This window comes from Cynoglossus semilaevis, chromosome 10, assembly GCF_000523025.1.
Source record: "Cynoglossus semilaevis isolate Cse_v1.0 chromosome 10, Cse_v1.0, whole genome shotgun sequence".
NCBI classification, from domain to species: Eukaryota; Metazoa; Chordata; class Actinopteri; order Pleuronectiformes; family Cynoglossidae; genus Cynoglossus; species Cynoglossus semilaevis.
Genome location: NC_024316.1, coordinates 17,157,867 through 17,183,279, shown reverse-complemented (window position 1 = coordinate 17,183,279; position 25,413 = coordinate 17,157,867). Strand labels below are relative to the sequence as shown.

Here is a 25,413-nt window from a genome sequence, read left to right as displayed (position 1 = left end):
TCCTGTGACTATGCAGAAACATGGCAGTATCATCCACGTATCCGTTCACGTGGGCTCCTCTGACACTCACCTGTGTGGATCGTTAACCTCCACAGCAAATTTTTTCTCTCTGAAGTACAGGTTTTCCAGCTGCTTCCACTGGTAGAGCTGCAGGTGAGAAAACGAAGCAGTGACATCATGTGATTAGTCTGAACCACACAGACGGTGATGGGGTCGTGATACATACAAAGATAAAGGATCTCAGATCAGTGAGTCTGACAAACTGGTGTCAGCTTCATGAATCAGGGTTTTTTGGGGTTTTTTTTGACAAATTTAATTTAATTTCTTTTTAAAATAACCATTTCATACTACTCTAATCTCCACATTTATTCAATTTGACTTGATTCTAGTCTACTCTATACAATTATCTCAAGTTATGTTCAATTCCAAATTGGCCGTTTTCAAATAAAACACTTAGTCCAGCTGTGTTGACTGTGGAGCTCTAACCACTGTGATTACAGAACAGTCATCAGTCTGGGCTGCACCCCACAGTACTACACATTACAAACAGAGTGTGGAACACTTTCTAAGGCTCGTCACCGTCATTACACCACATCACCCAGGTGCTCACTGACAGCAGCCAGATATGAACAGTCTGTTCAGGCGAGTGACTCACCGCTGTGTCTGGACAAGAGCTAAATCAGAGGCTGAGCCGGAGAAACAGAACGTCCTGAACGTTTGACCCTAGCCGAACCTTCACCTGGTTTTAACTCATTACACACAGCAACAAAGCTGAGTCTACCTGCAGTGCCGAGGAGAACCACTAGTCCCACAGGTGTGCCGGGTTTGTAAAAATCCTCACTGGAACGTTGGTTTTCTGACGTTCACACTGATGCTGGCGTCCGTCTACTGTCAGCTACGAACTTGTCTCCTCAGGTATTTTACAAAACACGCACGATACCGCCCAAATCCAACCCCTTTTCCTTTGACGTCATTGGTCGACTCCCTCCCTTGTCCTCATTACAACGCATCATCGTCGCTCTGTACAATTTTTGCCTCTTGCATAATTGTGGAGCACAACAAAAATTGAATTGCAACAACCAAAACCACAGGCAGGGTTTCGCACTCGGACACTTGCCAGTGAAGAGAGTGTTTACAGATTATGTTTGAACTTTCACCCGTTTAACCACGTGTGTGTGTGGGTTCGAGTCACATTGCTCGCTTGGGTGTTTCACACCGTCAAGCTGACAACAAGCTGCAACAACACTCGTGGAACTAGACCAGCGGGTTCATGGTGAATTCAGTGATGCCAAGCTCGGCACACACACAGAGAGAGTTGTCTAGAGAAGTTTCTGTTTTCGAGGGATGAGCTCATCGGCCTCAGCTGCAGAACAACCTTTATACAGGTATATACTTGATACTTAATGCACTGGTTCCTAAAGTAGGGTACGTGTACCCCTGGGGGTACTTGAAAGCATGCTTTAATGCAGTGTTTCTCAATTATTTTCTGTCATGCCCCCTCCCCCTAGTGGACAGATGTTTTTTCTGCATGAGTCGCTGGCACCAGCATACTTTAGCCTCAGGTCTTTCTGCCTCTCTTTCTCGGGGTAATTATTGTCATCACGCTCACCTGTGTGATTGATTAGCCTCCCTAGTTTCACCTGGTGCCCTGGGCATATAAACCTGTCTCTCCATTGTTGGTTCTGTCCTGTTGAGGACCAGTTCTCAGTCCAGTTTGTTTTTTGTTTTTTTCTTCAACCTGAGTAAATGTCAACTTTGACCTAAATCAAGACCAAGATTCACACTGGAATGTAAGTGTGAATCTTCCTCAGTTTGTATATCAATAACATCTGTTTAATATTTATGGTGATATTTTTCTAGCAAATCTTTTTATTATTATTATTATTCGTTAATAAGAAGTGCCACAAGAGAAATAATTTGGAGTTAGAATATTTTAAATTTTAGGCACTTCTGTTTGTTTGTATGTCCTGGTGTTAGAAAAACTCCCCGCAGCAGGAAGTATTTACCTTTCGAGGTTTGAACTTGTCCTGCAGGTCAAACTGACCGATGCCCTTGTAGCTGATTCCAAGCCACCAGGGGATGCCCTGTTTATCCTGCGAGAAAAACCAGCACATTCGCAGTTAAATCGCTGGTTCAGAACCAGGTGTGAGAGCTGCTCACAGCAGTCGACTTACCTTCACTTCATAATAGTGCACGCCGTACGTGGGCAGAGATTCCACTAACGTTAAATACCTGGAACAGAAACACTGGTTGAAAAACCAGCAGCTGTTTTGTTTAAATTTTATCTACAGTTGTTTCAACTCTGCGTCAGTGCAGGCTGACGTCTGTCCTGTGGATCAGTGGGATTCACTGGACTGTGGCTGCCATTGATTTTTATCAGGAGATAAGGAAGGAGAAGCCTGTGAGAGGGTGGTGTTAATGGGGGTGAAAGGAAGAGTAATGAACTCCGCTCTGTTCCATTACTCACTGAACAAGGGCTTGTCCTCGGGAAACACCTTTCAGCTGTTTGTAATATTCGATAACTCGATCCTCACTGCAATTAAAAAAAAAACAAAAAAAGTTCACCTTTTACACTTTACTATGAATATGCATGACCACGTTTGCCCCCAAAGGGCATATGCAAATACATGTTTAGCGTTAAGTCGTTATCTAGGTCAAAGGTCAATGCTCATACAAATATTTTGTGTACATCAGGTCTTTTAGTCTACGTGTGCTACTGCAGTACGACTGACGAGGCTGAGTGGAACATGTGAGTTTCCTGTGTACGTACCAGTATGCAAGTGACGGGTGTTCCTTCAGTACTTTGGTGGGAAGAGCCGGAAGTTTCTTTAATTCCGCGCGAGTATTTTCATCACTTAAAAAAAAAAAAAGACGAGTATTTTCATCACTTAAAAAAAAAGATGAACAGCTGAAATTACTCACTCACAAAAAATGATTGCTTATAATCAACATATGGTTATTGTTGGTTATTTGATGTCTAAATGAAATGCTTACTACCGCACTCTGGTGGAAAAACCAAAGAACTGCCCACAGCTGGATTCTTTATTCATCTGTTTTACAGCCCTGTTTCTGTGCCTTTACCTTTTAAATGATAATAAACCACTGTATGCTCTGCCCACAGGAAGAAGACCTGAGAACAGCGTAACCATGGCAACGGTTGAGCAGCGGGATAAAAGCAGCTGCCAGACAACAAACTGGGCTCAGAAGAAAATGGTCAATAGACAAGGACGTCTGTCGGAGGTCAGTAGTTCCGTTTGTTACTGCAACATGACTTTGACGTTATATGTATATTAGGGGTGCCACACATGCGGCCCGCGGGCCAAAACCGGCCCGCTTGAGGTTTTAATCTGGCCCACTTGATGAATTTAGAAAATTTAAAAAGACACAAACACTTCATGTTCAGAAAATGTTTTAATAAAACTATGTTTCATCAAATATTTAAATTTATTTTTTCTACTGATTTGCATAAAAAACACGTATATTTATTTATAGGCGATTATGTTATGATTTTACTGGTCCGGCCCGCTTGACAGTTAGATTGTATGTAGCCCCTGAACCAAAATGAGTTTGACGTTCGGCTGATGGACTAACCTAGCCTCAATGTCGCCCCCTAACTTGATTACATATATGAGCAGTGCTAATTATGTGCTACTGCGTTTTGTTACCATTTCTTTATATATTATTTTAAATCAGATGCAGAAGAGGTTCGGCTGATGAGTGGGGTGGACATGTAGCCCATGTGGGCCAGACGTTTATGTCCCGTTGATTAAAGATTCCTCCACTGTAAAAGCAGGTGGTGATCTACACAAAGACGTGCAGTATTTCATCAGAACACTGCTAGTTTGTCATATCAAAAGGCATGTGTGTGTCTGCAGCAGCTGCCCTCTGGTGTTTGACTCCCTCTATCAGCAGCGTGACATTCATTAGTCGGTCGGTGCGAGCTTCCCCGTGTTCTGTGTTCTGTGGTGAGCGCCACAACAACGCGGCTATTGATTTTTGTTGTGTGCAATGAAACGGGTGAATTATCGAACGTCTCTGCTAAAAGCTTGCTATTAACTTGTCCTGCAGATGTTAAATACTTCTTAGTGGCCTCAGAATGGGCTCTTACCTCGTGTAGTCTCCTTTAGCCTCCTGGTGGTAGAAGCACATTTGATTCAATTACACTTTTATTTAGACACAAACAGTCATGGATGCTATTTAAAAAAATAAAAACACTGACCTGCAGAGCATTAGCAGCCAATTTGAAGACGTTTTCACTCTCCACTTCGATAATCCCCTAGTGGACAGACAGGGTATAAAAATAAACACTGTGCAGAAGCTCTTGTGCATGTGGAGGGAGCTGTCTCTGTCCAAACAAAGAATCTTCTCAGTCATAGCCTACAGCAGATGAGCTGAGGCACACTGCTCCCACTGTCATGTCACCAGGGGGCGACATTTGGTATCGATGTTCAATACAAGAAAAAAAGTTTTCTTTGGGTTTTTTTCTGTCAATACTGCAGGATATAACACTGATATTTTAGATTAAATAATGTTTTCTTTGTTTTTTTTTCTGTCAATACTGCAGGATATACAAACGGATACTAAATACTAATGGATAACAAACAAAATAATTGAAAATAAATCGTAAGAGTGAAATTAGATCATTACTGACACCTAGTTGTAGGCTAAATTTTTGAGCGTTTCTGGGCCATTTCTGGCCTGCAGGCCAGTAGTTTGAGACCCTTGCCCTAAAGCAACCTCTCAAAATGACCGGTTGTTTTTCCATGCGTTCTTAGACAGACTGCATTACATTCCAGCCAGCAGAATGAAAAGACCGAGCCCTGCAACTAATCTGTGCTGAGCAGAGATAGTGAATCATCAGGGAGCTGTGGGCAAAACACACACTCACAACTGCGCACTTACACACACACACACACACATAAAAATACAGAAAGGAACTGACTGAGGAAAAAAAATAAATCACTTACATTGTAGACGGCAAACTTCGCATTCAGGAAGAACAACTCCACCGTTATGATGTCCTTCAGCTGCATTATGTTTTCCACATAAAACCTGCACGGCATAAAAGGCAACATAAGCACACTTTTTATTGGCTGAAAATATTTTAACATATCATCAAAACTGCCTGGCTGAGCCTGTGTGGAGAGAAAAAGAGAGAGTTATTACTGTGCACGTCTGTCAGTCTACAGCCCCATCAGTACATTTGACAGGTGTCAATCATCTTGTCAGACGTAGACTGCCCTGACGCCCTGATGCCTGCCGAGACGGTACTTAACCATAAGCTACTTGCATCCGAGAAATGATGACATGTTCATCAACTGTCCTTCAGAGCCACGAATGAATGCGTTAAAACAGCGGTGTCAAACATATGGCCTGTGGGCCAAAGTCGGCACTTCATGATATGTTTTAAACAAATACAAATAAATGGTCATCACAATGTTTTTATTTATTAAACATGAGCAAAGTACAGCAACTATGGTGGAGACAACACTGCCCCCTACCTTGTTCATATCATTCATTGCATTAATTTCGTGTTAAATTTCTAAAATCTAGGTGAAAAAATTTCCGTCGTATTTAAATAGACATCGTTGCAGTTATTAATTTTACCGCAGCTGTGCAGTACTCCGTTGCAGTTATCATTAATTTTACCGCAGCTGTGCAGTACTTGCCCTTATCCCCTAGGGGGTAGGGTATATCCCTGTTGGAAGACATATGGTGAGGTTGTTTTTAAAAAGTGAAAAGAAGAAAATGCAGCAAAAATTATACCGATGCTAAATATAGCGCTGCTAAAGCAGGAACTGCCCCAGTGGAGGTGATCACGCCACCAACGACGCCCCAGATAAAATAATATTGGAAAACGGATTATTACCTGACCAGGAAGCTGAGGGCGATGGGCACGGACTTCTTTGAAAAGTCATGTTCCAGAACTCTTCGGTCCATCTGCAGCCACTTGCACTGACCACTGCAAACAGAGGTCAACGGTGTTAAAGAGCCAGGTGTTCACAGCCAGACGTCTGTAAATATTTAGACCACGGAGACAGAAAAACTTCCGTACTTGTCGTCAAAAAAGGCCAGTCCAAAGAATTCCTTCTCCTTGAGGTTGAAGTGCGAAGAAACCAAGTCGAGGAGCTCGTAGGACAGCAGCTTGGGCTGGAACAAGACAGATTTTTTTTTTTTTAAATTTTCAACTCATAATGACCACAAATATTTTCATGCCATCCACGGTGTATGTCACATGGATGCTTTACATTCTAAGAAAGGTCAGACAGAGGTCGTCCAGGAAAAGAAAGAAGAAGAACAGGGTCTGTTTGCAGGTCAGGGTTCTGCAGTGGAGCCACTGAACATTTTCACACTTACAGTAAAAATAGTAGAATCACATCTCACTGCTGATCCTGACATATTCATACCAGAAATGAATACTGTGTCATATAGTAATTACTAGAAGTACTACTACTTCTGTTACTCATACTTAAATGACTATGACTACTACTACTAAATAGTAAAAAAATAATAATGTGAAAATTTACAGTGTAAGTCTTTGCAACAGACCGAAGCTGCCACAGGGGGGCGCCATTAGGGAAATATGTTTCCTCCGGGAACCCAGTAACAATATTTATATAAAATCATGATAAATATTTTAATAAATAGCACAATAACAGTACAGGGGGTAGAACAGGCATGGGCAAACTATGGCCCAGGGGCTGGATGCTGCCCATTTGGCTTTTTAATCCGGCCCACCAAACATTTCCAAATTATGTTGTTAATTTCTATTTTCATTATATTTCCTGCATAAACCCGATGTTCCCAAAGCTTTTCTGCAGCGCCCTCTTTGTCAATGGGACTAGTGCTACCAGGCAGCACATTTGAAGATGTTATGTCTTGTGCCTTGCTGTGCCCCCCACTGCTTTCAATAGCTGCCCTCAAGGCAGGCCCGCCCCCTAATTTGAGAACCACTCCCATAAATATATGTTGTAACATATTCACCCCTAATGGCTCATCTAAAAAAAAAAAAACCCAACATTCTTCCCTCAGCCTGGCATTGATCTCCAACATCTTCCGACCACAGCGTTGACTTTGACTCATACCTGAACCAGCAGCTCCAGCTTCCTGTCATCCAGCAGCTGCACCTGACAAAGTCTGCCCTCAGTCATCTGCACAAGGGGGAAGAGAGGGAGAAGTTAGAGCTTTGAGACACAAGCTGTTCATCGTCTCCAGAGACAGTTTTTACTTTTTTTTTATTTTAATTATTTTTTCTTTCTACCTGTATTGCTTTAATGTAATGTTTTTCATTATTCGCATTAATTAGCACTTCATTTGTGGGTTGTTTTTTTTGCAGATCACAAGATTAGTTACTGGACATAATACACCATATTTGATATGGAAGATTAAAATAAGATTTTAAAACCTGCTCATCTTTTATAAAAAAAATCAATTTTCATAACAAATCCTTTTTCATAAATGCAAAGTCAAATCTCTTTCTCAATCTCTCTACACCAGTCGAATATTTCCAGACTTTTTTCCTGGTTGTACGCAGCACGCTGTAATTTCCAGGAGTTAAACCACAAACTGATTTTAGATTCCGATTGAACTCAGTATCCAGGGAAATGTTGTTTGTTTGCTTCTGGAGAACCGTTTAACCACAGTGTCCTTCAATGAGAGGTCTGGTCCAGCCCACGAGCAGACACTAAAAGCAGCGTCTCTTGATTAAAGGAACAGTCAATAGTGTTGACAGGCTGAGGTTGCACAGTCTTAACATTGAAAAATAAAACTGCCCTGAACCACAGAATATGACTGATCACAGTGTCTGACTCCTGGTCGTGAACCAATCAGGGAGGAGGCAGGTGTGGACGTTCTGATTAGCTGATGCTGTCTGCTGATAAGGAAAAAAAATATCACTCCCGTCCAGACTATGACTGGGCAGCAACGAACACCTGGGACGACAGGGCTTTGCTGTGTGTAATGACAAACATTTATATTTTTACATTTTATAAATGGACCAAAAAACCCGGCTGTGATTAAAAAACAATATTTTTCCAGCTGTTATAGCATGCAGCAAATTTTTTTTCCTTTTTTGTATTTCTTTTTTTTTTTTAAATTTCTGTCTATTAACTTTTACCTGACGGTGGCAGTAACGAGAAGTCTGTCTAAGAAGAATTACGTGCCTAATGTTTATACATACAAGTACAAAAAAATGCAGCAAATATTTTTTCCTTTTTTGTATTTTTTGTATTTCTTTATTTTATTTTTTAATTTCTGTCTATTATTTTTTGCAGCATCAACCCCTCCAGCAGATGGCGTCCTAGGTAGCCTATTCCAGGACCCTGCTCTGCAGCCAGCTGATGTGAAATGTGCATCGATCGACTTATTGAAGGTTAGTTTTTACAGCCGATTGATAAGAAACAGAAACCAGATTATTAATCCAGGTTTTTAATGTCATTTAATCCAAACTCTCCTCCTACTGTGGTACTTGGTCTAAATGACTGACGCCGATCCCTCGACCTGTTCTAATTGACTGGCATTGTTTCATTATAAGAGCAGATAAGAAAGAGACTCCATTCGACTCCACACCTACACAGCTCTCCTCCCTTTTTCCTCCCTGTTCTGGTCCCAAGATAATAAATAAACATGGCCACTCCCGGGTCACTCCCTCAAATGTCACCATCTGTGTTGTCTTTACTAACACTTGGCTGTTAGAGCCACTGAATAATGTGTTCCTTTGGACTGACATGATTTAAATGAAAAGGCTACATTTAATGAAATTGAATTGGAGAGTGGTCCCCGACAATCATTACCTCATTGATTTGAGGCTTTAATTAGTTACAGTTGCATCATACATCTGTGGGTGAGGGTGAGGGTGAGGGTGAGGGTGAGGGTGGGTTCAATATGTTTCTTTGGAATACATAATTGTTGACGTTGAAACCAATATTGTGGATGAGTTGACTGCATAGATTATGTCAAAGGTTCAAAAATAATCTTCAGAAAATGTAGTTATTACAGGGCCTTACGGTCGATGGCAGAAATTAACTAAACTAAGGCCCGCGGACCAGACGCAGTCCACTGAGCTTTCTAATCCCATCCACCCACCCCCCCCAAACACTAGTCCGAGGAACAGTAAAGACTGAAGGTAATTCCTTTGTTTCACGTTACAACAAATCAACTGTAATTTCAGTTGATGTCACTAGATGGCGGCAGGCATCAAATGTGCCAAATTTTCTTTGCAAGTGTAAATAAAATTTAAAAAAAACAAAGCGTGAGGTGCTCCTCCCCTAGAGGGCACCAGAGCATTTCATGATATGAGGAAAAATAGGCATGTTCAAGTGAACAGCTAAGCTAAGCTAAGCTGAACTACATGAAAATGAATGGATAGATCATAGATTATATTTTTGAGATTTCTTATTTTTGCTTTAATAATAATAAAGCCTACAATGGTTTTTTGCATGTATATGTGTTTGGGTATAAATATATGTGGGTGTGTGTGTATGTGGTCATGAGACATCAGGGGAGGAGAGTGAGGGAGAGGGAGAGAGGGGAGGAATTGTTTTTTTTTTTTTTGCTCCTGGTAGAAACACCCACAATGTTCTTCTGGTGTTCCTTGCGTTTGGGCGTTTATACACAACAGTCCACTAGATGGCGCATGGATGGCCATTATTCCTCCATGTGAAGAAGCTAATAGTTAATTCAGTCACACACCTAAACTGTTATTAGCTGTTGTTTGATGAAAATGCATTTCAGCCGTGGCATCATGTGATCACGCAGCGTAGATCAAAGAAGTGGCAGAGCTCTGTTTGTGTGTGTGTGTGTGTTTTCATGAACACAGACCATTATTAACCTGAGGGATGCGCACACTCCAAGACCTGCTATTTATATCTGGAGGAGCAGCTCCGTGGCCCTGACTAACCCTGGTGTTTCACACACACATCAGAAATTACAGACACCGAAGGGCCTCAGACCAGTGGTTTAAAGCTGCTGCTGTGCACTCAGTCATTATGGAATCACAGCGCTCATCCTTCAAACTCCATGCCGCACGTTGCTTATTTCAGCAGATAAACAGTACTGCGGTAGGTAGTATTAATAGTACTGTAATACTTGGCCAAGCTAACACAGCTTTCCTCAGCTCAGTTAAGGAGACAGTGCAAAAAAAGCCTTAAAAAACAAAAAAAAAAAAACATTAGAGAGATAATCTCATATTTATGTTTTCTCTGATAAGATCAGTCTGAAGTTTCAACATCTTGTATTTTCGACAAAACCTAATAGAGCGAAAGGTTAATTTACCTAAATTTAATGGTCTATTCAGAGGTACGACTTTTGTACTCATTTAAAGACAAAACAGTCCTGGGAGTTTGCTGCCCTCATTTAAGAACACATTGCCTGCCTTTATATATTTTTAAAAAAAAGACCTAGGCAGAAAGGATAAAACGTTCCTCCTATACGTCAAACTTGTCTCGTGGGTTTTTTCTTTTTGTATTTTGTAAAATGATAAACAAACAGTGTTGGTGTTGCGTTCACTGTCCCTGCATGAAGAACACATGTAAGAAGCCTGATGGTTTCTATTATAAAACCCCTGCTGCTCAGATCCAACCTAATGGTTAGCAGACAGTTTCTAATCTGCGAAAGTCAATTAAGTGAAAGCGATGCATTAGCGTTCGATAAATCCACGGGAGAATTCCTGCGTCTCCTGAACGCACCGTCTGACAGTGGTTAAAACGTCACGCTGGTTAAATGTCATGTCCAGACTGCGGCCCGTCTTATCTCAGTTTCCCGGTACCATGCATTATAGATGAAAGGTGGTACCGCACACGTCAGTGTCTGCTCTGCGTGCTAACATGTACTTTTGGATACGACTGCCTTTGTAACGAGCGGCGATCGTAGTACGGCCCTGCACACTGGGTTAAATAAAGGGTTTAGACAAAGCCGTGGGACGGGATTCACCCACAATTTACCGTGCAGCCACAGAGGAGCAGGGTTACTTCTTCTCCTACTCCTACTCCGAGTATAAATTTACTCTGTGCAGAGCCGTTCAGGGAGTAGTATCCATGCCAGTGATGCCAGCAGGATCGATCATTTCCTGCATGAATCTGGTCACCTCAGAGCCAGAGTACAGCATGAAGTCATCGAGCAAACACCATCATGGACAAAGACCTCTGTCAAATGAACACTGCCTGAATAACGGCTCTGTGTATGTCATAGTAGAAAGCAGTGGTTCCCAGCATAGGGAGGCGGGCCGTCCCAGGGGGCCGGAGTTACTGCAGGAGAGGTCAGCAGCGTAATTTTACTAGTTGTGTTGTCAGGTTTAGTAGGAATTACAGGAGTCATAAATAAAGTTCAGTGTAGTAGTCGCAGGTGGTGGTAAGAGGATCGGGTTAGCATTGTGAGGATTGTGGGTTCAAATCCCGCCTGACTGGCATGTGATGTGTTGAAAAAGCACCAAAAATCCTTCCCTCTCCAATGATGAGTAAAGGCCGGAGGACAAATATTGTTGTATGGATACGTGTCTGTTTTTATGTGTATGTTACTTTAACATGAATAACTAGAGTTGTCTGATATTAACTTTTTGCCAATATCTGATATGCCGATCTTGTCCAAACACCGATGTCCAATTCCAATATCAACCCATACCGATATAGCGGGTCAGTGGTGGCTTCGTTGTTAAGGAAATTAAGTGCCGCCTGCTCACTAAGGCACCGCCCTGCATACAATCCCCTAATTATTAAAATAGATTAACTTGTCCAAACACCGATGTCCAATTCCAATATCAACCCATACCGATATAGTGGGTCAGTGGTGGCTTTGTTGTTTTTTTAGGCCACACATCATTTGGCGAAACCCAGGCATTGTGTTATCGGATTTTCATTATCGGAGGAAAAACCAATTTTGATTCTTACAGATTTTACATAATTACGCTAAGATCGGGCTGATAATATCGGCCGATTATCAGACATCCCTATAAATAACTAATCTATAAATTCCTCAGTATTTGTCGGTTTCACCTCTTTTTGTTTTACAGCAAACCCGACTAAAGTATCTAGTCATCTGAAGACGATCATTCTTTGGTCGGAAATCTTAGACATCAACTGAGTGTCCAAAAATAACAGGTCTTACATTAAAACCTATATGACTAAAGCTACACAGCGGCTGAGGCAGTGGACTGAGGGATATAATCTTCTCATCTGACGCCTCACGATGACTCATATGGTCAGCCGCGGACAGATATCTGTCTTCTATCATCTCTCAAAGACAAACATTCTGCTCTCTTTGTGATATCCGGAGAAACGTGTGAACACGATGAAGCTGGAGATAGACGGAAAAAAATTAGAAGCCGGGAGAAACATTTATTTAGCTTATCTAGTGTAAACGACATTTGATACGACACGGCGTAACAAAGGTATTTCATGACATGATGTCATCACAGGGAGTCGGGGCCTGTTCCCACTCTGACTACAACATCCCTACAGAGGAGGCAAAACAATGTGATATATATTTTTTGGCTGACCTACAACGGCGACCATAAACCACGGTACAGTAGTTCATCAGTGGCTGACGTCACGCTGACAGCAGTGGTCAGAACGGCTTCTTCTCTGCGTTTCTCTAATAAGCTAATGTCTAACGTTCCATCCTGGCTGATTTTAAGCTGCTGCTGTAAAAACTGACCTTGACTGATTACAAATGAGTTTTTCAAAAAAAAAAAAAAAATCTGAGAAAGACGTCCTGAGGTCCATTCCATTAGTGAACGTTGACATGAAGTAAATAATATCATTGAAGACAGCAAAGACGCTAAAGACGCCTGACTACGACTTCAAACATTTCTATTGGTCCTTTAGAGATTAGGGGCGATTCTAAGATTATCAAATGTCACTGACGACAGCTTTTGTCTCAAAGAATTTTTGATAATACATTTCTGAACTGTGTACCCGTTTATATTCCTTTCCATCTGATTCTCCGTCCCATGATGTGTCAGACATTTTTAAAAGCAGAAACATCTGGACTGCAGACAGGCCACACGATCGCAGATGTTCATGAGGCTCAAAGTACCAGACACGGTTTCTCTACAAAACTGATTCATGGCTTTTTCTTTTTTGCACAATGCATGGGGTATTAGTAAATACAGCTGGTCCCAGGTACCATTAGCCTCATAGCATAGCTGCACAAGATCATTTCAAAGACTACGATTTTTTTTTATTTGAACTGTAACGGCAGGTTTGACCAGTACTATTTCAAACTATTATCAGTCATTACCAATCTGTCCGCGCATCAACCAGTATATTTGGTTATAGGCCCGAGGGCCAGATGCGGCGTGAGCTGAATATTTACCATGTTGTTATCCGTTTATACCAGACATGGGCAAACTAAGGCCCGAGGGCCAGATGCGGCCCGTTTGGCTTTTTAATCCGGCCCACCAAACTTTTCCAAATCATATAATTTATTTACATTATCATTATACTTCTGCCTTTTCCCTGCAATATCCGCATTTCCCCAATAGATGGCGTCGAAAATGATAATTTTTATGATTTTTATGCACTTTTGCATGTCTTTTATCTTAGTTCACACGAACGCTCCATCTCTCTGCTCCTTTTCTAAAAAAAGAGAAGGATTTATCTTTGGTGTGTTTCTGTAAATGTGCTACAGTACAGTAAGGTCACGGGGTCAAAGAAATAATTAGGAATCATTACTGTGTGTACTGGGTTTCCTGTAATTTGACCAGCAATGCTTGACATATCACAGTCTTTATATAAATGTATCAGATGGACGAGGCCAAATGTTTGACTCCGTCTCCGTCACACCCTGGAATTTTACACTGATTAAGCTGAGTGAGCTAGGGAAAAAAAACATTTAAAAAAAAATTATTCACAGCTGACGTTCCTCCATGATTCAATAGACTGCAGACTTTTATTATGATATGAAAAACAAACTGCGGTGACTTTCTGCAGAGCTCAGAGATGCTGAGGCACTGAAGCGTGTATGTTAATGGAACTGGACCAAATCACATCAGGTGGAGGCAGAAAATGTTTCTGTTTTTTTTAACAAAAGAAAAAAAAAAAAGAATACACATTTGCTCTGATATCTTTGAGGAACAGCTTCCAGACACGTACGTGAACCTGCCAACCTTCTCTGACGGGACGCTGCCTTGCTCCAGGCTTTCAACCCCTTTGGTCGATATCAGATTCATTCTCTCAGAGTGTGAATACAAGATTACTTGGCAGTTTGAAAATAGATTATTCTCTCTGTGTCTTCAGCACGGTAAAAAAAAAAAAAACTCTTTTATTGCTAGATTTTTCCGTTGCCAACTGTGCGCTGAAAAACACTTCGCAGCAGCAGCAACGACAAACAAAACAAATCTATTTGAACTCACACCAGTGATTTGATAGCCTAATATTTGAAAGAGTTTTTTTTTTTTAGAAGTTGCTGCAAAAGTTGACTGCTGTGACAAATGACACGGGAAAACAACAAAACAACGTTTTCCTGCGGGCACGTGGATGTTGCAGACACAACCGCTGCAAAAACACTTCCTGTTTTTAAAGTGTTGAGCTTTAAATACACCAAGATGTGTGTGTGTGTGTGTGTGTGTCTCGTCCTTTAACTCATGTGATAACATCAGCAGGTCAGTGTCAAACCTTGGCAGTGCTCATCTCTTTTTTTTCTTTTCCAGAAAGTCAAACCCAGACTCTGCCTGTGTGATAAATTTAAAAGGGTGCAAAATAAAAAAAGGCACAAGGTAACGTGGAGGTAGCACGGAGGATGCTGTGGCCTACATTAACAGCCAGTGTGCGTCCCTGATCACCCTGACTACACGAACCCGACTCATTAACTTTGAACACAGTTAAATCCGCACAAACCGCTGCCACTCGTGCACAAAACCCCAGAATGAAGTCCAGGACTGAACCAAAAACCATGAGCGGACATGACTCACGGTGCTGAGGGTGCACACTCTGATGATTCACCCAGCATTCTTTGCCATATTCACCAAGTCACTCTTCCTTCATCAAATTATTACTGAATGATTCACGCCCTCCAGTTAAGTCCTGCTCCTAAACCGCCTAAAGCCAGGCACCGGTGTGGCCCGCGGCCCACAGAGTGGGGAGCCGTGCCCACCAGGGCCAGTTGCCACAGTGCGGGGAGAACAATGAATGTGCAGTAGTACAATATTACTGTACTGCACATGGGTGGATTCCACCTGGCCACACTGGCTCCTCGGATGCGACCCACACGGCACACACGCAGCCCACACAGCACAGTGTGTTGGACTGATGCAGCAGGAACGCAGGCAGCTGTCATCCCCGCTGCTCTTCCTTTCTCTTCTCTGTGGACTTTACTTTGTCTGCCCTCTCCCATCACAGCTGAGCTCAGTGATGCGGCTCTGAAGCCGCCGGATCACGTCATACACGCGGCGTCTTACCTTCACTCTCTTCTATTAAAACGCTGCCTGTGTCCGAGCCGCAGACGGTGGGGAGGGTGAGGCGGGTCTTCAGCTTTCTTCTCGACCGTTCGTTCCCGGGTGGAGAGTCGCCGTGGAGCCGCCGTCCATGCTCATCCTCCGGTACTACAGTAGAGCAAACACTCGTACGCCTCGTATGCAGCCTCACTCACCACGCCTTCAGCCGCCGGCTATTATGTGAACAAGCCCCGCATCCCCTCCCTGCCTCCCTGCCTCCCTCCCTCGGGTTCTCTCTCTCCCTCGCTCTGTCTCTCTACCCCCTCTCTCTGTCTCAGCAGCTGCCGGCCGGCGTGGTTCACACTCACCGAATATCTACAATATTAAGGTCTGCTGTTCGTTCGATGCACCACGTGATGCGCCTCGTTGTCCACAGCCGCAGAGATGGTTTGAACAGATTGTGAGATGTTTTAATAAACGCTGCTCTAAGATGTGATGGATATAAGTCTGCTCTTTTGTAAAGAAAAATTAGATTAAAGAATAATCAAATATATAAAAGAAAAAAATATGATGGGGCCGCACGGTGGCGTAAGTGTTCGATGCTTGCCTTACAGCAAAAAGGTCACTGTTCGATCCCCAGTTCAACGGTCTGTGTCTTGCATGTTTTCTCAGGGGTCAGCGATTTCGAGGATTCAGTTTATTGTTCTCCCTAAATTGTTGATAGGTGTGAATGTTGGTGTGAATGTTGGTGTGAATGTGAGTGTGAATGAGTGTGTTTCCTGTTCTGACCTTTTTATGGAATGGTGAACTGTACGACTGCTGGGATCGACTCCTGCTTCTCCCAGTCATGGACTGATGATCCTTAAATTGTAATTTCTTTTGTGAATTTTCCAGAAATAGACTATTTTTCATTTAAAATATAATTCTCTCTCGTTGTCGTGTATCTGTTTAATCCTCAACTCAAACTTAAACCTGTTCACAGCGCTGCCTGCGGGGGAGCTCCATTTCTTATACAAATGTTTCTCAAATGGCGGCTGATGACCCAAAAGTGGGTCAGTGGGGGTCAAGTTGGTGAGTGGCAGACTGGTTATATTTAGGTTAATACCAGTTTCACCTCCACAGCGAAGCACAACAATAGTGTTTCATAGAGTATCTTGAAACTCTCTACTCATCTCCCAGATGCTTTTACAGCTATTTCTATAATTCCAGGCCACAGTGTTTGTCTGGAGGCTCAGGATTTTAAATTACTGCACATATGTTTGTAAAGTAGACGTAGTTTCTTTACTCGGTAAATATATAAAAGTTAACTGTTTTTATTCATCCAAATATTGACAATTGAGAATGAAATTATAGGAAAAATATCCTTGTTTTTTTTAACATTCAACATTTTTTTTGTACCTCGATCCTTTAGTTTTCCTCCTTCGGAAAATACTTATTTGTACTTGTTGTTTGTTTCAGTGAATGTTGACAGTTCATTTTTAATAGAGTGACTGTAAAGTTTTGTGCCCTGTGGACACATCCTCTATTACTTTCCTTACATGCTCATTTGGTTGGAAGACATTTTGAAAAAGTAAATAAATAATAGTAATATGAACAAGTTGCCTTTTTATTCTGGATTAACAAAATGGGAAAAAAATGTAAAAAAAAAAAAAAGAGAAAAATGAAGAAAAAAAAAGGCTCGTAATTAGGAAGAATTTCTGTTTCCTTATCATTGTCTTCTATTTTTTTATTTTTTTTTATTTTTGCAGTTTTAATGTTTGTCTTGAGTTGTTTACAGTGACAGTGAAACATATTCAAACATATTCAAAAGACCTAAAAAAGGAACCTGTAAAACAAGTGTAACAAAAGTGTTACAGAATCAACAGCAGGAGGATGACGACTGCTTCGTTCAATGTTTAAGAACGGGCCCAGAAAATTATCCTTTTTTTTAAAAATGTATTTGTTTATGTTTACGTTTGTGTATTTTACACGTTAGTTAACATCTCTGACATGTGCAAATTAAGACACAACAGAGCAGCTGAAACCAGATTACCAGTGTGGGTTTCACATGTGACATTCGACCCGGCGCTGAAGTGTCACTGCTCCTGAAACATTAATGACCTCGCCTCTACTCTGTTTTCATCTGGTGAAATTCCAACATCAACTGGTGCAGAGAAAGAGTTAACATTTTAATTCTGCCTGGCCTTCAATTAAATGCAGAAACCTCTCAGCTGAGCCCCTCCCAGCCTTCAAAGAGAGACATGAATAAATATCTCATTAAGATCCCAAAAACCATCTGTCCAGTGAGTCTCCTCCTGACTGGGAAACGCTCCCGTAAACAAAAGAATGGGTTTCCTCATTACCTCGGCCCCTCGCTCTATTCAGCCGAGGGAACGTCTTCAGAGTTCAAGTTGAGTCAAAACTATTCATATATAAATATATAACTAATAAGGAAATACAAACGCTCCTTTTTCTCTCTCTTTCATTTTATAGCAATAAAAAGTGTCATTTCTGTCATAACGAAAGGCCAGGATTACGGTCGACTTTGTTTTTAAAACAAACTGTCACTGGAAGTCTTCACCGATCCTCAAACTGCCACACAGGTTCCTGGTTCGTGCACCAGGATGTTATGACGCCAGTGAGGTGCTGGGGTGAGGTAGAGAGCACAGAACTGCCAAACGAAGTAAATAGACTGGTCGTGAGTTTAGATTCTGTCTTTTATTTGCACAGTTGTAACTGTGGTTATTAAATCTACCGTGTGAATGTGTATCCTGTACAGCAAACTACAGTACGCACATCAAGTACATGCTTGAATACGTTGAGTACATGCGACATATCCTGTTAGAAATATACATTATTCAGGAGGTCAGTGTGAAGTTGTTTTTTCCTGTTAAGGCTGAGATGTGTTAAAATGATCAGTTAATCCTCAGGTTTAAACACTAAAGCTCTGCAAAAGTACCGTAAAAGTACTGTATTACATCAGTGTGCAACGTTTCATATGTTCTATTTAAAAAAATATGAATTTGAACATCCACATGAAACCATTCTTATAGCTTTTTGTATTGAAAATTTACACTTAACCCACAATACATTCTAGTGACTTTGGATAAGTGGTTAGTCCTTGTGCAAGACGAAGGTCAGTGGTTTGAGTCTGGTGGTCCTTTTGTATAGACTTTTCATGTTTTTATCATGTGGTGTTTCCTGGTACTGCAGGACTAGGTTACTGTATTTAGACACTGCATTTGATGCCACACTTTCAGGGGTGGTGGGTGAGTGAGTGTGTGTCTGTGTGTGTGTGTGTGTGGGGGGGGGGATTCTTAGCAGGAGGCGATGAGTAATTGTCGTTATTCACCCAACAACGCTCCGAACAATGTGTGTTGTCTGGACTATTGTGAGTTCAACTGTGTACTCGGCCCTGCAGCTCTTTATCTTCTACTCTGACAGTGAGCAAACTTTCTCATGTGCAGCCACTATGACAAAGACAAAAGACAAATATTACTAATCCCCACAATAAGGATGGAAAGTAGGTTAATTATTTTTTACTCTGTTTAAAGTGTTAACAGATAGATAGATAGATAGATAGATAGATAGATAGATAGATAGATAGATAGATAGATAGATAGATAGATAGATAGATAGATAGATAAAAAGAAAAAAAGAAAAAGAAATGCCAACCACATCACCTTTTCCAGGAGAGGGGCATTTGCATGTTATTTGCAGTGGTAAAACACATACATAAACCAGTTGAGCAGGAAGGGAATGCAAATATTAGACATGAATTTCCATTTGGATCAAGTTTTATGTCAGCTCTATACTGCCCCCACGTGGTTAAACTGTGAGTGTGAGCTTTAAAAGTTCAACGTCAAGAGAGCCTATTTGCAGAGGATGCAGACATGAGGACCGACACACTGTGCAGGTTTGATAAGACTAACCTGTTTGATTTTTTTCCCTATAGACTTTTTTTTAAAAACGGATAAAAATGATTACGAGATTATCTATATTTTGAAGCCGCTATTGTTGTTTAACAGGTGCTGCTAACTGCTATTTTAGTGTAAAATGACAAGAGCGGGATACTTCTTACATTGAAAATATAATATAAAAGAAAAATTAAAAAATTCGAATCTGTTTTATTTTGTTATGATGTGGAATTTAATAGTCTGTTAGAGGTTTTATGTAAAGTAAATAATGCATGTTGGCTAAGCTAAGTGAGGCTAACGACGGTTCATACTTTTAATACCACTACAAACCTAAGAAGGTAATTTTTCAAAAATGATTTTATGCTTCATTTTTGTGATTTTTAGGTAAAATAAAACATGAACCAAAACGTTTATTTATTAATAACTAATCACATGAGCCAAAACGTTTATTTATTAATAACTAATTCACCGAAGCGTTTAACGTTATCTATTAAATATTAAAGCGAGTTAAAGTTTGTAGGGATGGAGTTTTACCGTGCGCATAACACAACCAATGAAAAGCACTCTGACACGGAGAGCCGCGGTGCATGACGGTAGTTATAGTCGTAAACTTTGCCATGTCGCTCTGCGCCGCTTTCCCCACGGCTGAGCAGGACTACATAGCTCCGGGTCCTGGACAGTCGCGGCGGCAGAGCTGACAGCGGCGGCAGGGTTCTGGGCGAAGTACGGCGGCGCTCCTATCGTCTGGTTATGGTTCGTGTGTGAATACGTCTGACATTTTCCGAAGGGTTTTTGACGTTTCCTGAAGTTGACGTCTGAAAGCATGCAGGCCGAGTCGGGAATAGTTCCCGACTTTGAGGCGGGAGATGAGTTTCAAGAGGAACCAAAGACGTATTACGAACTGAAGAGTCAGCCCCTGAAAAACAGGTCAGTATCCAGCCTGGCTGTGAACACTTATTTCCCACGATGGTGTTCTGCTGTGGTGATGAAGCTGCAGCCTTTTTCTCTTGAGTATGTGCCCGGGGGGTGTGACTGGAGCCGCCCCGGGTCTCACAGCACTTGGACTGGGAATCAACTTGTTTCTCATGATAGTTTTTTTTCTGGCTGGTACAGAGTTATGCAACACATGGGTGTTGTCTTGTCAACATCAACTTCAAATATTAGCTCATAGAGGAGCAGACAGCTCCCGGTTTAATGAGATGCTGTTCTGCCTCACCTGAAATGACGGCTCGTGGACATGTCGAGCCGTTTAATTCTTTTAATTTCATTGTAAATTGATTAAAAAAGATAATTGCGCATTTATTGAGAAAAAGATACAGGTTTGGTAAAACGAGGACAGTTTTTTTTTTAAATTAATCTCTGGCTGCACTCAGGAATGATAGTTGATAGTTATTCATGTCTTAAAGGTTGTTTAGTTTCTTTCTGGACCGAGACACTGACGCCACCTCTCTGCAGTACTGAGTTATTAGAAAGCTATTTTCAGCGTTAGCACATTGAGGCCTCTCCAAAACAATCAACATTGAGTGGAGTTAGGTCTGTGTCTGATCTGACCTTTCACCTCTTTTTTGGGAGTTTTGCTTGCTGGTATGTGTCATGTTTGTTTAATGGCGGTGAAGTCAGATTCTGTCATGGAGTATCTGTGTCAATGGTTCTGGAATTTGTTTTTTTAAATAATTATTTTGTACTTTTGAAGGTTTGGGTGAACAGGACACTGGTGTGTATGCGATTTCAAATGTTCAGAGAATAGATTGTGCAGTGAAACAGCAGATAATAGTGCTCGGGTATAAAGACAAAGTCTATATGATTGGTTGATGTTTCTTCTGTTTACCAGCATTTGGACCTCGATCTGGGGTTTTGATTTCCAAACAACTGCGAATGACTGGTTTTTTTTTGAAATAGTGGAACTAAAATAATGCAATGGTGTTTTTGAAAACCCAAGAAAAATAATCTAGCTTAGGGATAGCTTAGCTGTGCTACACCTGAGAGAAGATTGAAGTCTTAATATCATTGAGGCGAGAATTGATCTGAAAAGTTTTCAGTGAAAGTTTTGGTCATTTTGTTGTTTTGACATGTTACATGATCTTGTGAAAGGAGTTTTGACAAACTTAAAGAGAATTTATGGTCTTTAAAATTTACTCTTAGCACCACCTGTAGTTGAGGATACATGTGTCTAGTTTGTTTTCAGTGGGTCGGATGACCGACCTTATGCAGCCCTCCCTTGGTGTAGCTGGAATCAAACCTCCAACCTGTTGTTCAGTAGGTGCAAAGTTTTAAATAAAATATACTTCAGACTTTGTGTGACAACAGTACAGAGTATACAATACTGCTCAATGCTTGTGACAAACTTGGGTTAGAGAAAGAGACAAACTGCTTCAAAGTCCGATGACCAAACTAGGCTTTTCATTTATATTAGTTTTAAATAAAAATTAAAAAACCCAAACTTGGGTTAGAGAAAGAGACAAATTGCTTCAAAGTCCGGTGACCAAACTAGGCTTTTCATTTATATTAAAAGAATTAAGGGAATTTACTCACCTCAGTTTGCACGCCTGATATTTTCAGGACCAGACTTTCACAGGCAGTTTCTAAAAACATTTGAAAAACATAGAGGTGTAGAACTCTGCAGAGTTGACACTCCAGCTGTGGCAAAGCATCCTGGGATATGTTGCATATTTCTTGGCAGACACAGGCACCATAAGCGTCTGCTTTAGGCATCTTTTTGATCATCACAAGATCTGAAGATATGCTAACAGCCATAATTGGTGTGCGCCCCACATGTTGCTACCACCCAATCAAATTAAAAAAGACTAAACATAGAAGTAATCTGGCTAAATTAATATGTTGGGTGAATCTGTAACAAAGATCGTGTTTTTAATGAGGATCGGTAACACAGTGTATGACCGGATAACAAGTCCTGGAAAATAACTTTCAAGAAAAGCTATTTTTTGCGTGTGTTTTTGTTTTTGTATGAAAGTTACAAACCCGAGCGTTAGAAGCTGAAACACTGTAGAGTTCTTGTTCTGTAACAGTGATGAACATAACGGGGTTATTAACTGGCTTCTTTGTGGGTCGTATTGTTTTTCTGACACCCAGAGAGTCAAAACAACTTCCATCACATGTGATCGTCATCGCACTGCTTGCGTCTTGACAACTGCTGGGACAATACAACATCTAACAGCAGGATGACTGTGTGGTTTTTTTTTTTTTTTTTGGTTGTTTTTTTTTTTTTTTTTGGCTTTTTTTTTTTTTTTGGTTGTTTTTTTTTTTTTTTTTTGGTTGTTTTTTTTTTTTTTTTGGCTGTTTTTTTTTTTTTGAGGGCAAAAGTGCTTAGCCTCGTTGTTAGGGTGAGACATACAGAGGACAGTACACCACTGTCTTCGCACAGAGCTCTGTCCTCAGGCCTCCATTTATTTTTTTTATTTTTTTTCTTGGACTCTAAACTTGGCGTTGCCGATTTGTAGCCATCCCCTTTTTTTTTCATCTCCGACAGTCTTACCCTTTATCTAACATCTGTATTTTCTAAACTAATTTCTCCATTAGTGAAATGCCATTACACTGTTAGATGTGCTTCCCAAAACTAAGACAAACCGAGCTGTGCTGTTCTTTTGCTGTAAACAGATCCAGGAACTGTGTTTTTAAGCATCACACATATGTTCTATGTTTTTCTTTTAAAAAACTCAGGCTGCCCGTGTGGTTATCGCAATCAGCATTTGTCCCACTTCCTCATTATATCACATGAGGATGACCCAGCATCATAATAAGCCACACAATGGCTGTTATGTGAGACACTGCTGTGCAAATTAGTTATAATTCATAATTGTGAGACTCATTACTCTCGTCATAACCCCCCACCCCAGACACACACACATGCACACGCCCCTTCTTAATTCCACATGTGAAAAAGCTGTGATATAATGTGACATTGTAGAATTCGCAGCTCAGTTTGTTGTCTTGCCGTCTGCGTTTTGTCGACAGTGCACTCAAGCTGCTGCAGACGACGTGCCAGACTTTTTGTGCCTAATATGGATGTGAGACTCGCAGTGAAACTGGTCTTCTATGCAGTGCAAATCAGCTGTTTAAATATAGAAGGCGATGTGTTACATCGCAGACTTGTTAGGGCAGCTTTTTTTCAGCAATACCTAAACTGAGGGGAAAATTTAACTCGAGCTAAAAGTTTGTAGGGTTATCTAAGTCTGATGTTAAAACAAACAAAAAAACATTCACTGTTATTTATAGACGATGCATAACATAAAAAAAGGTCAAAGATAATATATAAAAAAATATTAATAATATAAATGGTGTTTGGACATGATTAGAAAAGTAATAGCAATTAGCAATTATTAGCAATTATTTAAAGGCTATGTAATTAATTATCCGCAAGTAATTACATTTCTAACAGTAGCAGCAGATACGAATACAGATGCATAGACAATATATGCAACATATGCAAGCAATGTTGTCTGGTCTTCAGTTGAGGTTCACCAAACCTTCTCCTCTGACGCAATGATTGGAAGTGGAACTGATGTGCATCACTGCCATCTATTGGGCTGGAGAGAATTTATGAAACTTAGAAAGGTTTGTAAAAGTAATTAATTACCTGAACTGAAATCAACACTACTAATATAATATAATATAATATAATACAGTAATTTAGCAGACATCAAACCTTGAACAAAGAATACATGGTATATATATATATATAAAGTTGAACTGCTATTGACCGTTCACTGGTTATTAGAGCTGGTGAAATGAGCAGCTTGTTTCCCCTGGACGGTCCAGACAGATGCCATGGACACTGAAGAGTTTCATCAACGATCTAAGAATGGCTGAGGGGAGAAATGACATCAACAGGTGTTATGGCTGCATTCAGATATCGTTAGAAAACTTGTTTTGAAATCCCAATTCCTAATAATGTGCAGCTTGATCTTGATCTTCGGTTACTTATTAAATGTCACATCTTTGCATCTTCACCTGGAAATATTCTCACAAATTTTAAATAATAATAATAGTAATAATAATTTAAAAAACTTTCATTAATTCTTATTTTTTGCCTGGTGTTGGTAAAGCTCTGTCGACCTCTGTTGGTGACTTCTACGAACTGCACTGGAAACATTTGAGCAGGAGTCCACATCCTTGCAATGGAGCCATGGTTGTTTCGATAAAAACTGTATTTTAGACTAAAAGTAATTGTAATTTTTACTTTCTTGTATTAATCTATGCACTTTTTGCCACTTGTGAAGTATCACAGACGTCACAAAACGGCAAATCTGTTGACATCTTTTTGTCTAAAGTGGTAGTTTTTACTCCATCACAAATAAGCTGTCATTTAGCTGATGACTCATCACAGTGGCTCCCTTTTTGTCAATATGTGATGTTTGTACAGTAACCATCAACCTGAAGAGGAAAGAATTAGCTTCAAGTTGTATGAAAAGTTTCTCTTTTTGTTTGAGGTTCGAACATCACTATAGTATTTGCAGGAACTTAAACCCTTATGTACTCAATCAAGCTGCCTGAGGAAAGAACCTGAAATGTCCTTTTATACGTCATTGTAGAGCAGCTAACATTAGTTTTTCAAGTCACAATCACTGTGAACTGGATTTTTTTTTTTTTTCAGAAGGGACAGACAGTTGAGGAGACAGTGGATTCCATCTACTGGTACATAGGAAGGAAGCAGTTAAATTTTAATGGTATAAAAATGTCCCAGTCCAGAAGCGGAGGGAGTAAAGTGCTAATTGGGAATGTTTGGGGTGGGTGTTAGATGTGTTGAGAGGAGAAGTTTTCTCAGATGAGCTAAATCATGAGGGACGTCCCTTTTGTGCTGACACCTGCTGTCTTGTTGGACTCTGTTTTTGAGACAAAACTGAAGGTGTGATGACACTAGTTAAGTTTGGCTCTGTTTAAATGCAGCCTGTGGTGTTTGGAAACTGAATGTGAAAACAGACCAGTTTTTAAAGGTCTTTAAGGCAGCTGAGTGTTGAAAAGAAGGCGTCCATGTTGCATTACACTTGCAATAGTGTTTTAGGTTTAAAACAACAACAACAACAAAATTAAAATAGTAATCATGTGATATGTTATATTACTAATAGACTATTAATATATTAGAATTCTATTAGAATATTACCTTTACCCTCACATGTTTAGTGCTACCATTTA

The 25,413-nt window shown here is 40.6% G+C and overlaps 2 protein-coding genes across 13 annotated transcripts in view; one reads left to right on the top strand and one right to left on the bottom strand.

The window, feature by feature from the left end:
• The window catches only part of LOC103385357 (FERM domain-containing protein 4B), a 24,693-nt gene extending 7,731 nt beyond the window's left edge, over window positions 1-16,962 (bottom strand). Inside the window, exons 1-12 of the mRNA XM_008319219.3 lie at window positions 15,392-16,962; window positions 7,086-7,151; window positions 6,056-6,150; window positions 5,870-5,962; window positions 4,968-5,052; window positions 4,220-4,276; window positions 4,109-4,131; window positions 2,771-2,854; window positions 2,468-2,533; window positions 2,175-2,232; window positions 2,007-2,093; window positions 70-147 (exon numbers count right to left, since the gene is read on the bottom strand). Coding sequence (XP_008317441.1) covers window positions 70-147; window positions 2,007-2,093; window positions 2,175-2,232; window positions 2,468-2,533; window positions 2,771-2,854; window positions 4,109-4,131; window positions 4,220-4,276; window positions 4,968-5,052; window positions 5,870-5,962; window positions 6,056-6,150; window positions 7,086-7,151 — 792 coding nt within the window. The 5' untranslated portion in view covers window positions 15,392-16,962. The remainder of the gene's footprint in view (window positions 1-69; window positions 148-2,006; window positions 2,094-2,174; window positions 2,233-2,467; window positions 2,534-2,770; window positions 2,855-4,108; window positions 4,132-4,219; window positions 4,277-4,967; window positions 5,053-5,869; window positions 5,963-6,055; window positions 6,151-7,085; window positions 7,152-15,391) is intronic.
• Window positions 16,963-19,180: 2,218 nt separating this feature from the next.
• The window catches only part of LOC103385328 (melanocyte inducing transcription factor), a 26,742-nt gene continuing 20,509 nt past the window's right edge, over window positions 19,181-25,413 (top strand). Inside the window, exon 1 of one of the 12 annotated variants that reach the window (XM_017036160.2) lies at window positions 19,181-19,262. In XM_017036160.2, coding sequence (XP_016891649.1) covers window positions 19,240-19,262 — 23 coding nt within the window. In that variant the 5' untranslated portion in view covers window positions 19,181-19,239. The other 11 variants (XM_017036161.2, XM_017036156.2, XM_025059223.1 and 8 more) reach the window with 11 other exon arrangements.